Raw genomic sequence first — 14245 nt, forward strand, 5'->3', positions numbered from 1 at the left:
TGAATGAAAATTTCAGATATTTTTCCTTTTGAAATGTTTGCCGTAAACATTTATGACATCCTGTTTTCTTGTATTTTTCAGAATTTTAGCATCATTCGTAATATAGAAAACACACAGTACCTGTATAGGTAAGAACATATTGAGTTAAAATACAAAGTGAATTAATGTACAAAAGGAACACCCCCAGAACACTAGGTGATGCTGTAGCACTATTTTTGCATCACGATAATGTAGCATCTCATGGTTTGTGAAAGAAATAAAGCAGCTATGATAGAGAGGCTGATGCATTCTAGCTATCCTGGTTGGATTGTGATCTGTCAGTCAGCCTCTTATCCCCAACCCTATCATTTGTCCAAAGGGTTGAATGTCGAGGTTCTTGCTGGCTGCTTGTATTAGATCCGGCGGCTGAGCAAAAATCAGTATAATTCTCACCCCGTGGGACTCTGAGGATGCCCTGCCTAAGTGTGTCAGTGCAATAGTCATATGGCTCTGAATAGCAGCAAGCTCTGATCATGAGAGGAGGCAACCTTCAAGCAACTAAGGTGCTTTCTACCTACAGTCTCCTTGACTCTTGTTTAGCTGTTAATTTTGGACTATCTTCGGCATCTTGTATTCATCACTACTTCCTGAAAAAGTCACCATAAAGCTAGAAGCAGCATCACTTCAGCTTGAACAACGACTCGCACTGGAGATGGGAAACCTGGCAGACTGGTTTTAAATCCAGCAAATCAAAAGTTGTGGATGGATTTTATTTGCGTTGACTTGAAAACTCTCCCGGTGTCTTCTAAATTTGTACTATAAACAAAGTCTGATATCAAAAAATTAAATTATTTGACATTAGACAAGTTTATATTAGAAGATAATATTTATGTTTTTCAGACAGAAAGATGTTTTTGCTTTCAAAAAATTCTACAAATTCAGATGGTAAAATAATGGTGAGAAGGTTCCTTGTAACCTTACGGCCTTTCAGGTAAGTTTATCTTCAAGTTTTTTTCAATTACATCTGTGAAATTATTTTGCATTATTTACAGATGATTGATTTGACTTGTGTGGAACTCTGTGTTCAATGTTTGTGTAAAGCAAAACTTGCACTTTACTCTTATTGCAACTGCTGTTGTACTATTATGAAACGTGGGTTTATGTTTTTCATTTTATAATAAGGAAACATCTCGACGATAGCAAACCCTCCAGTGCTTAGTTCAGTAGTGCTCTGCGATCACCCTGAACTGAATGTGCTTTCTATCGAATGTTAAAATGGGATTTGAGATGAGTCCAAGAGAGCTACACGAGATCTTCGTCTCCATATGTTTTTCGTTCATAGAAAGTTACGTTTAAAACATAAAGGGTGAGCTGTGAAGTTGTGGCTGGAGGGCAGGGTGCGGGGACAGCAGGAGCCAGGCAGCTGACTAGTCACATTGGGATCATTCACCTTCCCACTATGGGTGCTGCTTGTCTTTCACAGCACATTCTGTAGTGATCGCTCTTGTTTCTGTGGGCTGTTTCTGGGGTGATGGTGTTAAGGATAAGTCCAGGAAGCAGGGTGGGGGGGTGGGAGGGGGAGGGGGATGGGGGGGAACAGCAAGTTGCTTAATGTTTGTCCAGTAACATTAAAAAAAAGCAAAATATCAGTGTATCAAATGCCACGTAAATATGTAAACTGATAGTGTTTTGTAAATCTGTATTCAAGCAGAATATACATTTTAAAATATTAAAATATTGTTAGTAATTACATTATTATTGATTTCAATTATTAGTAGGATTGCAAAGGATTAAATTGCTCCTTGATTGCAAATTCACTCCATTAAGCTTGGGTAAAGTATTGGAAAAGAATGTCCTATCGTGTGTTTAATAGACATTTCTATTTGTATGTTAATATGAAATATAAGATGACATGTTTAACAATATATAAGTGAATGGGTTTCATTGTTGACAAAAGTTCAGGAATAATCCTGCTTGACTCATGCTGTTAATGCTACAAATTGAGAATTGTGGGTGGGGGAATTCTTTGTTTTTAAGGAAAATATCTTTAATAAGGGAAATGTAAAACTGAGAAAGAGTGCTGCTGTACCGTTTCCTGGCTCACAGTTTCAGGTACTCAATACCTACATGTTCTTCAAGACCTGGACTTGATCTAATTTCCTTGACAACATGTGGTACAGTGACAAAAGTAATAGGATCACTGTTATACCTGTTACTATGCCTACCCAAGGGTAACTCTGGTATATCTCAGAATAAGTAATTTGGGGATGTGCTTCCACACAATCATGTTTTAAATTATTCACCCACTTCATCTCCTGCCTGAAAACCAACAATGAAATGAAGGGTTAGGCTAGAATGAAACTAAGCGCAAGTATTGATTGAACAAAATGGTACTGTTCCTTTATGCCTTGGATCTAACATTAAACAAGTGTTTTCTTAAAACCTATTACAAATAACAGTTGTGATGCCAGATATGCCATGTAAATTTTTAAGATTAATTCATCATCATCATCATAGGCAGTCCCTCGGAATCGAGGGAGACTTGCTTCCACTCTTAGCATGAGTTTTTAGGTGACTGAACAGTCCAATACGAGAACCACAGTCTCTGTCACAGGTGGGACAGACAGTGGTTGATGGAAAGGGTGGGTGGGGAGCCGGGTTTGCCGCACGCACCTTCCGCTGCCTGTGCTTGATTTCTGCATGCTCTCGGCGACGATACTCGAGGTGCTCAGCGCCCTCCCGGATGCACTTCCTCCACTTAGGGCGGTCTTTGGCCAGGGGCTCCCTGGTGTCAGTGGGGATGTCGCACTATATGAGGGAGACTTTGGGGTGTCCTTGTAACGTTTCCTCTGCCCGCCTTTGGCTCATTTGCCGTGGACGAGTTCCGAGTAGAGCGTATATGTGCATAGTCAGCAGAGGTCCAACGTCTATTTCTCTTTTCTTAGTACATAAAGAAAATGGAAGGGAATAGTATGCTATTCAGTATGGTGTACAGTACATTTATGTTATTGCATCCGATAATTTACTAATTTTCAGTAAACAAATATTCAAAGGCTGCAAGTTAATAAAACAAAATTGTAAATCACCATAACGTGTATTTCTGTGCAACACTGAATTTCCAGTAATCACAGATAATGGTGAACCATAAGACCTGAACTTATATTTTAGTGTGACATGCTTTCTGCTTGGTTCTAGGATATTTGTGGCTGGGATTGGATTCTTCACCCTCTGTTTTATAATGACCTCCCTTGGCGGACAGTTTTCAGGCAAGAGACTGGGAGACTCACCCTTTGGCATCAGACAATTAAGCATCAAAGCTGAAGGTAAATGCAGATTTATGTTAAGTGCCACTACAGATTAATTTATTCAATGCTATCCATTTATGGTATAGTTCAAGAATTTTGGGCACCAACTAGATTCTAAATTTGTGTAAGGCTAGAGTGATTGAAAGCTAAAAAATGTTTCAGTGTCAGACATGGACCTTTTATTTCTAATTGCACGCCATATTATAACTAGGCTGGTGTCTCACATGTCACAGCAATAGTGCATTCAGTTGTATCGAGTTGCACTGCTACTCTTGTATTGATGTGCACCCAATCCACTTTATATCAGTGTAAAAGTAGCTGCCTAACTGCACCCTTATACCCATCTGTTAATTCATTGCCTTAAGGATTGGGTATGAAGTACCCAATGTACTTTCCCATGTACTTTCCCATGTACTTTCTTCAGTATATTGATCCAATGTCTTCTGCAGTGGAAACAGTTTCATTATTGATAGTGCGTGCATATAGCCCAATCAATAGGCTGCATGATATTCAGGCCTATGGCCCGGAATTTGCGGTGGTAATGACGATGAAACTGTCAGTGTTTGCTGTCATTACTTCTCTGAAAGTGACAGCTACTTCTGGAGTCAGTGCATGTGTAGATAAACGCGGAATTCCAGACGTTGCTGTCAGTGATTCTATGCTTCTCCACAGGCTGTGCTGTGGAATTCCTCAGTGCCGGCAATCAATTCAAACCACAGTTCCTGATGAAAACTTCCCATATTATGTTGGAATATTGCTGATAAACCCCTGAAAAAGTTGAGCCTTGTTGAAAGAGGTGTAACTGGGCTTTTAGTGGAGTATTGACTCCTGAACAACTGTCCTGGTCCTGAAAAAGTATTTTTCTATTTGTGGAAATGTTTCTATTAATATGATTAAGAATTACATGGTTTTTAAAATAATAATATATTTTTAAAAGTTTTTTAATGATATTTCAGCTTCTACCGGACTCCTATGTGCATGTCCCAATCTTTATTTTGCTCTCTGTAAAATTTATAAGAAGTAAATTAGAATCTGTGTATTTTACTTCCTTGTTTGCTGGCTGTGAGAATTCATCAACATGATTGGCGGCCCAGCCTGCTTGATGACATCACTGTTGCTGGACATTGGAGATTCGCTTGATTTGGCCAAATTCCGGGCCAATATGATATTCAGTTGAACTTGACCACAACAGGTTGACTTTTTGACATAGTGTCGTGCTTACACCTCTGCTGAAACTCTATATTGCAGTTCAAATTGTTTTTCAATTGCAACCTGCCATCGCTGGGAATATTTTCCAAATTTCCAATGCTCTTAGAAAATTTTGCCTGTCACATTTTACCATTGACATTTAGAGGTTGGGTGCTGGTCTATGGCTAAATTGATGTAATATACTCAGACATCATGATAAATTATGCACAGCTTTGATGGATGCTTTTCATAATAATGTTTGAGAAATCAATCCATCTTCTATTTTACCTGTACCCATGCCATTGCTATGGGCTATCCAAATTTTCCTGACCAATGTTGCTATTATTTGCATTTGGTCTTACTTCCATTGTTTTATCTCTCAGTGCCTGAAAAAAATCCAGAGCGAAGTCTCGGCATAAAATCTGAGCACCAATATCATCAAGAAATAATATCAGTGTTTCATGACTTAATCTAACCTCAGGATTCAAATGATGGTTGCAAGCCAGTTGAGCTTTGATCTCACCATGTATGAAGTTATTTGATCACTCGAATAGATGTCTGCCTTATAATAATTCACAATATTTATTATTTTCTGTATTACCAGCAGTACTAGGGAATACAAAGCTCTAGGTTTACTGCTACTACCAAAGCTGAACCTGGGCTAATGGCAACCATTGTTGAGGAAATGTATTCAATCAAATGCTGCAAAATCAAAACTGATTTGTGACATCCAAAGTGGAATTTATACAAATTTTCTAACATAACAATGCTTAAGTAGTCGGAATGTTTTTTCTAAAAATATGAGGAATTATACCAATCTGTATCATCCTGTAAGCATATCTCTTCCTGTTGCACTTTTTCAGACCCGCTATTTCCTCATATCTGCCCGTCATTCTCAAAAATATATCTATTAATTGCACTTATCTTTGATTGAATTTAAATTCGAGAATTTTAAAAATCTAGTATCAGTACGGCAACCGTGAAATTATTGGGTTGTTGTAAAAACCCATCTCATTCACTAATGCCCTTTAGGGAAAGAAATCTGTCATCCTCACCTGGTCTGGCCTATATGTGACTTCAGACCCACAGCAATGACTCTTAACTGCCCTCTGAAATGGTGGCTCACCACCTCCTTCTTTAGGGCAATTAGGGATGGGCAATAAATGCTGACTTTGCTAGTGATGTCCACATCCTGTGGATGAATAAAATTAAAAAATTGTATCTTTTTGCTGTTCTTCACAATGTCGCCTACCTGAAGACTGTCAAATTGGGCCTCTTGCTTGATGTAAAATCCTGGCACCTCTCCCACTCCATGTTGCGTGCAAGTGCACTTCCCTTTATTCATTTTTCCTGTTGTCTCTTGTCCTTTCTTGTCACTTCCACTCCAGCGCCAATGTCTTTCCTTCTGTTCTCACTCTAAGAAAAAGTTTATAGCCTGGCTGTGACCAGGAAACTGGTTTTAAGCTGGTTATCATGGAATGATATAGCACAGAAAGAGACCATGCGGTCCATCCTGCCTGTGCTGACTCTTGACTAGAGCTATCCAATTAGTCCCACTCCCCTGCTCTTCTCCCATAGTCCTGTAAATGTTTTCCCTTCAAGTTTGTATCCAATTCTCTTTTGAATGTTACTATTGAATCTGCTTCCACCACCCTTTTAAGCAGTGCATTCCAGATCGCAACAACTCGCTGTGTAAAAGAATGTTTCCTCATGTCGCCTCTGGTTCTTTTGCCAATCACCTTAAATCTGTGTCCTCTGGTTACTGACCCTTCTGCCACTAGAAACACTTTCTCCTTATTTAGTCTATCAAAACCATTCATGATTTTGAACCCTCTATCAAATTTCCTCTTAGCCTTCTCTGCTCTAAGGAGAACAACCCTAGCTTCTCCAGTCTCTCCACATAAACCAAGTCCCTCATCCCTGGTACCATTCTAGTAAATCTATTCCAGACCCTCTCCAAGGCCTTGACATCCTTCGTAAAGTGTGGTGCCCAGAATTGAACACAAACCTCCAGCTGAGGCCTAACCAGTGTTTTATAAAGGTTTAGCATAACTTCCTTGGTTTAAGTGTTTACGGTACTTTTATTAAAATACTAAAACACAGTAAACTCTAACTATTTTAAGATTAGTACCCGAATCACAGAATCAAATGCAGCGGAAAGATCTTTCTGTGGTTGCAGGGCATGATTTGAGAATAGTCTTTCCTAGCACTAATCTAGGAAGTGCATCTTAGTTATTTTAATTGCATAGTATATTTTTACGATAATTACTGACATACAGGTGGCAATTACAGTATAAGTGCACTAAGCACTTTAAATAAATGAAACAGGCTTCTCAGCTCAGTGTTGGGAAAGCATTATTCAAAAACATCTGGTGTGGGGGAATTTGTGAAGTTGTATAGGCTTTAGTCCTCTTTACCTCACAGAGAAATGACCAGACCAAGAAAGATTTAAAAAAGAAAGACTGACTTACATTTATATAGCGCCTTTCATGACTACCAGACATCTTAAAGCGCTTTACAGCCAATGAAGTACTTTTTTGAAGTGTAGTCACTGTTGGAATGTGGAAACGCGACAGCCAATTTCTGCACATCAAGCTCCCACAAACAGCAATGTGATAATGACCAGATAATCTGGTTTTGCTATGTTGATTAAAGGATAAATATTGGCCAGGACACCGGGGATAACTTCTCTGCTCTTCTTCGAAATAGTGCCATGGGATCTTTTATATCCACCTGAGAGGCCTGACAGGGCCTCGGCTTAAAGTCTCATCCGAAAGACAGCATCTCCGACAGTGCAGCACTGGAGTGTCAGCCTAGATTTATGTGCTCAAGTCCCTGGAGTGGGACTTGAACCCACAACCTTCTGACTCAGAGGCGAGTGTGCTGCTAACTGAGCCACAGCTGACACTGGACCCAAACACTACCATATTATAGCCACCCCCACCCTCACCTAACCATCCTCGATCCTCTCAGACCCCAGGACTCTTCTTCCCAATCATCCCAGATGCTTGCAATCCCTCCCCAGTGCAACCACTCCCTCCCATTCCCACATTCCATGACCATCCCATTAAAGGTCTCAAGTGACATCATGCCTCTCAGTAGTCATGCGCTTATACAATGTTTTGATGAGAGTTGCTCCTTTACCCTCTGAGCCACTAAACTTCATGCATGGCACTGTTTTCTCTTAAACATTTTTCTCATTCCAAGCAGTTCTGTCGCTAATTTTATTTTTTTCTATGATTACCTGGCCTTAGAAGATATTCTTTAATATTCTTGCTCATGGTGACATTAATCAGAATACAATAAACAGCATGTTCAACAGCATATTACAACCACAGCTTCAAAAACAAACTTGATATTGCTTGTGCAGGAAATGAAAGTAGTATGCTGCACATTACAAAATGAGGACAGCACAATTGAATAACCGGGGCGAAACTGTTAAGAACAGAAAATCTAATATGCACATTTTCAATATTGTCCACTGAATATAGGAATAATAGTGTTATAACAAAAGCTACAACCAAATTATGTAAAAGTAATATAACCCCCATTAGTGGCCTAGCAGCTTGATTTTAAGATGAAGAGACAAAGCGTTTCTATAATATTTAGGGTAGATACTTTTTCAACTCATTGTTGCACTACTTAAAATTTGAGGGCAAAATAACACGTAGACTGAAATATTAGAGTGCTGGAGAAAATAACAGAGCTGCCAATTTCCACATATCCTGGCTACAAGGTGGAAGTGCACTGGGATGAAATGTCTGCCGTCTGCTTTGGCATCATTGGGACTCCATTCCAAATTACCGGGAAGAGGCCATTTGAATAATTCGTGCAGGTGGCCTGGACCTGCAGAGCTGCAACAGAGGCACTCGCCCTGCTGTGTTGCCAGAAACGCATAGCACTGAGGCGAGGGGATGGGGAGAGTTGGTGGTGGGGGGGTGGCGGAGGAGGGGAACATGAGGCCCTAATCAGGCTGAATATTTATATTAGCTCAGAAACTGTACTTACCCCTTCATTTCATAGCCTAAAGCTCCAGAATGCATGCAAAAATATTGAAATAAATACTTTGTGTGATTTCCCAGCTATTGCACATGTTTTATGTGATCAATGCCTTTTTTGAAAGGACGCAAGATATAATCCTGTTTCAGGCCAATCCCATAGGTGAGTCTCATCATCATCATAGGCAGTCCCTTGAACGAGGATGACTTGCTTCCACATGAGTTCACAGATGTTTCAATGAAGGGCCCGAAGTTCCAGTCCTGAACTCCAATTGAGGGGGTGGAAGATGCCTGTGCGTGAATTTTTTTAGCGTGTGGTGGCTGTTGCACACCAGCCACCATATGAGTTTGACCGAGCTAGGCCTTTATCCAGTGGCAAGGGTTAACCAGGACGACTGGAGACCAGCTTTGCTGCACGGACCCAGTGCGCACACATATCGCAGTGGTGGGCTGGTTCCCCATTCCCCCATTTTCTAGTTCCCCTCCCCACTCCCCATTTACGGGTGCCCCTCCCCTATCCCCTATTTACTGGTGCCCCTCCCCACTCTATACTTCCTATGTCAACTGTGGCTCACTGGGTAGCACTCTAGCCTCTGTGTCCCACTCCAGAGACTTGAACACAAAAAAAAATCTAGTCCGACACTCCAGTGCAGTGCTGAAGGAGTACTGCATTGTCGGAGGTGCTGTCTTTCAGATGAGATGTTAAACCGAGGCCCCATCTGCTCTCTCAAATGGATGTAAAATATCCCATGACACTATTTTGAAGAAGAGCAGGGGAGTTATTCTCGGTGTTCTGGCCGATATTTATCATTCAATCAACAAAACAAAAAAACAGATTATCTGGTCATTATCACATTGCTGTTTGTGGGAGCTTGCTTGTGGCGCAAATTAGCTGCCACGTTTCCTACATTACAACAGTGACTACACTTCAAAAAGCACTTCATTGGCTGCAAAGCGCTTTGAGACTTCCGGTGAAAGGTGCTATATAAATGCAAGTCTTTCTTTCTATGCTTCAAAGAATGCTTTTGCTTTCCCACACATCTGGGTAAATTAGTAGTATGGCCAATAATTGAACAGACAACCCTTTTCACTTTACTGTTACCTCGATCTGTTTTCCATTACTGTTTTTTTTTTCATATGTCCTCACCTGATCTTCCTTGTTTTTGGAAGCTGACAGAATAACACCGGCTTTAAGAGCTTTATTTAACTTTTTGAAATTATTCAACAGCAAATTGCTACATCCCTTTAAATCTTCACAGCCACACTGTATCCTCTCCTACAAAATCCGACAGTATTATTTTCTGTCACCTTCTGCTGCTTTCATGAGTTCTCAGTTACAGGCGCAAGCTAGGTGGAAGTGCTCATGGTAATAAGTCAATTCAGAATATAATGCTAGGTTGGTCCTATTCTGTAGTGTGAGTGGTCTGCTCACAGTGATCCAGGCCCACTGATTTTGCTTCAGTTTCAGAAAATCAGCTCTATTACTGAGCTAAGAAACATTTAAACTGATGTTTGGGAGGTGTTCAAAATCTGGGTTTAAAAACTAAGGCTGACCCTATTTTCAAAAAAAGTGCGCCATGTTTTCAGTATATCTGTCAGGTATATCACAATCAAATGCTTGTATGTTTCTCTGTACATAGTATTACATAGTATTTACAGCACAGAAACACGCCTTGTACCTGATGTGTTATTTCTCCACTTAGGGCGGTCTTTGGCTAGGGACTCACAGGATGTTGCACTTTATCAGGAAGGCTTTGAGGTGTCCTTGTAACGTTTCCGATAATAACGATATTCACAGCTCTCCCTCATTATAGTTTAATTAATTTCTCACTGTCAATTCTATATTGTATTGAAACTGCCTCTTCACTAACTTTTTTAACTTTCCATTTCAATGTGTTTCCTCATTCCATACAGCAGGATCCTTCCCGTTTCCTCTAATTCGCACACATTCTGGTAATTTCTGATTTTCTGTATCTTCTTGTTTACCTGCAGTTAAAGCATTCCTGGCTTTTTGTCTTTCCCTTACTTTCCTGGAATCAAACCCTTCCTGATATCTGGTTTTGTACCCTCCTCACAGACCTGACATAAGAACATAAGAAATAGGAGCAGGGGCAGGCCATTTGGCCCCTTGAGGCTGCTCCGCCATTCAATAAGATCATGACTGATCTAATCATGGACTCAGCTCCACTTCCCTGCCCGCTCCCCATAACCCTTTACTCCCATATCGCTCAAAAATCTGTCTATCTCCGCCTTAAATATATGCAATGACCCAGCCTCCACAGCTCTCTGGAACAGAGAATTCCACAGATTTACAACCCGAGAGAAGAAATTCCTCCTCATCTCAGTTTTAAATGGGTGGTGACCCCTTATTCTGAAACTATGCCCCCTACTTCTAGATTCCCCCATGAGTGGAAAGACTGTCTTGCATCTGCCTTGTCGAGCCCCCTCATTATCTTATATGTTTCAATAAGATCACCTCTCATTCTTCTGAACTCCATTGAGTACAGGCCCAACCTGCTCAACCTTTCTTCATAAGTCAACTCCTTCATCTCAGGAATCAACCGAGTGAATCTTCTCTGAACTGTCTCCAATGCAAGTATATCCCTCCTCGAATAAGGAGACCAAAACTGTATGCATTACTCTCGGTGTGGCCTCACCAATACCCTATACATTTGTAGCAGGACTTCTCTGCTTTTATACTTCATTCCCCTTGCAATAAAGGCCAATATTCCATTGGCCTTCCTGATTACTTGCCGTACCTGCATACTAACTTTTTGTGTTTCATGCACAAGGACCCCCAGGTCCCTTTATACTGCAGCATTTTGTAATGTTTCTCCATTTAAATAATAATTTGCTTTTTTATTTTTTCTGCCAAAGTGGATAACCTCACACTTTCCCACATTATACTCCATCTGCCAATTTTTTTGCCCACTCACTTAGTCTGTCTATATCCCTTCGCTTTCCCACCCATCTTTGTATCATCAGTAAACTTGGCTATATTACACTAGGTCCCTTCATCCAAATCATTAATATAGATTGTAAATAGTTGAGGCCCCAGCACCGATCCCTGTGGAACCCCACTAGTTACTGTTTGCCAAATCTCTTTGCCTCCTCTTGCCCATACTATTTAATTGGAGGATTGCTGTTTATAATTATTTTAACTTGGCTGCAAATGTAGCTGACATGGGTGGCAAAGAGACTAGCTGGTTGTGCATGTCATTTACAATTTATTGGGTAATATACACATCCTCCTGGACTCTCCCTTATCCACGCCCACAGCTGAATCTCCTGGTTTCTTTTTCTTCTCGTCCCTTTATTCAAATGTTCTAGTTTACTTGTCTGCTTGGAATTATATTTCTCCTGCACACTGGGTTTCCTCCTCAGACCTGCAAAACAATAATAAAGCAGCACTAAAGGGACAAAGGGAATACAGAGAAGCTGACAGACAGTATTCTGCGCTAATTATCAACACAAAAGCAGACCTATAGCTATAGTCAGTTCTATTCTGTTCCTTTGATCTTCCAGTTCCAGATGTCTGGTATTGATAGGTTGCGGGAGCTACCGAGAGCCAGATATTTGCAGTGTTGTAACCAGGATAACATTAGACTGAAAAGTGTTATCATAAAGAGGGAAGGGACAATGTTATCATTTTCCCTTTATATTTACCTTTAAAGGTGACCTAAATCAAACTTGCATTTTGAAAATCTACATTAATAACTAGATCTTTTCATGGTCATTCAGAACTGATTCCACAATGTTGCGTTGAGGGAGTGGCGTCTTGCTCTCAGTGTGTGTGCAGCATGGAAACGAGCAAGTGTGCACAGGCCTCATTATGCCCCTTAAATTTATGTAAATATATTTAAATGTGTGCCACAATCAATTCCCTGACTTTTCCCATAGGAACACTCTTTGTGCGCTGCTCGTCTTTTTAAAACGAACCTTGGGTGGCTTCTGCTGTTTACTGCAGAATGCTCATTCTTAAAGCTGGGACTGATTGGTTTTCAGCAGCTTGTTTAACTGATGTTTCCGAGTTCAAATACTGATGATTCTGCATTATTGCTTCTGCAATATTTTTTTCTGCTCTTTGCTGTTGATTTGAAATGCAGGACTCCTTTTGCACAGACGTCCAGGCACAACATTGCCACTGCTCGCGACCAGCTTTCCCTCCTCAGCTATAACTACACTGCTCAGGATGGGCATAACATTGGGCCTTGCCAATGGTTGTCATGGATTTTGAGTAGTAAAAGGAGTTCAGGTGAATATAAGAATGGTAGGTGCACATGTGTCTCAGGTGTCTGGTGTCTACTCAGATTCAGCCTAGAAATTACAGTTGCTGACCCAGATACACCTACTTGGCCATGTGTGAGAAGCCCAGCATGCCTACATGCCAATGTCTGGCCAGACCTACCTTCACCACCTCTCCTTCATGAGAGAGACAAAGCTGTGCTATCTGCTGGAACTTATCCTGTAGATGTAATCTTGCGCAGGGACAGCTTTGCCTAGCACACCTCTTGCCAATGATGTAGACAACTGCTTTAATTATCGACAGAACAGAGCTTTGTTATCTGCAGCCAGGATACGTAAAAGTACTCCCACAGTGCTGTTAGGGAGGGGTCCGCCCACTCGTGGAGAGAGAGTTGTTGATACAGGAGTGTTTGAGGGGACATGGCCGGCTGCTACTTTCACTGATCAACCATGAATGAGACTCTCCAGAGGCTGTGGGGCCATTGGCGACATCGTGTCTTGTTCTTAGCACCGCTCCTGTTTCTGTCAGTTGTATTTCTGTTGCCTCCTAAGGTAGGATCCGTTCACTTAGTTTTAGGAGCAGTGAGAGATTGTGGCGGAGGTGCAGCAAATGAGTGTAAGAGGGCCAGAAGAGCCGAGGGCCCAGGGGCAGCACGGGCCGGCCCACACTGCGATATGTGTACGCACTAGGTCCGTGCAGCAGAGCAGGTCTCCAGTCATCCTGGTTAATCCTTGCCACTGGATAAAGGCCGAGCTCTGTCAAGCCCGTGTACAACGGCCACCACACGTTAAAAAAATCCACGCACAGGCATCTTCCACCCCTTCAACTGGAACATCGGTCCTTCATTGAAACATCTGTGAACTCATCCCTTTTGGTGTGGAAGCAAGTCATCCTCGTTCGAGGGACCACCTATGATGACGATTACAAGAAACTTGTATATAGAGAAGACAATGCGATTAATTAGATAAAATCATCCCTGCCTTCAATTGTTGATCCCCGGTTGGTAACAACAACCAGATTTAACAAAGAAATAAAGAAATGTCCCAAGGTGCTTCACAGATGTGTTTAAAATGACTTATACGTTGGTCAGCAGGAACAACCCTTTTACTTCCCTTCTCAGAGTAGCAGTATATACCTCCGCAAGGTCCTGAAAATCCATTGGGAGGCTAGACACACCAACGTCAGTGTTCTCGCTCAGGCCAACATCCCCAGCATCAAAGCATTGACCACGCTCAATCAGTTCCATTGGGCGGGCCATATCGTCTGCTTGCCCGACAAGAGACTCCCAAAGTAAGCGCTCTACGCGGAGCTTCGACACGGCAAGCGAGCCCCAGGTGGTCAGAGGAAACGCTTCAAGGACACCCTCAAAGCTTCCTCGATAAAGTGCAACATCCGCACTGACACCTAGGAATCCCTGGCCCACGACTGCCCAAAGTGGAGGAAGAGCATCCAGGAGGGCGCTGAACATCTCGCGTCTCATCGCCGAGAGCATGCAGAAACCAAGAGTAGACAGTGGAAGAAGCATGCAT

The 14245-nt window shown here is 41.6% G+C and overlaps 1 protein-coding gene across 1 annotated transcript in view; it reads left to right on the forward strand.

Annotated features, from left to right (window-relative positions):
• The first annotated feature begins 887 nt into the window (after positions 1-887).
• Positions 888-14245, forward strand: part of LOC139227130 (alpha-1,6-mannosylglycoprotein 6-beta-N-acetylglucosaminyltransferase B-like) — a 987210-nt gene continuing 973852 nt past the window's right edge. The window contains exons 1-2 of the mRNA XM_070858195.1: positions 888-970; positions 3175-3302. Coding sequence (XP_070714296.1) covers positions 888-970; positions 3175-3302 — 211 coding nt within the window. The remainder of the gene's footprint in view (positions 971-3174; positions 3303-14245) is intronic.

This window comes from Pristiophorus japonicus, chromosome 16 (genome assembly GCF_044704955.1).
Source record: "Pristiophorus japonicus isolate sPriJap1 chromosome 16, sPriJap1.hap1, whole genome shotgun sequence".
Lineage (NCBI taxonomy): Eukaryota > Metazoa > Chordata > Chondrichthyes > Pristiophoridae > Pristiophorus > Pristiophorus japonicus.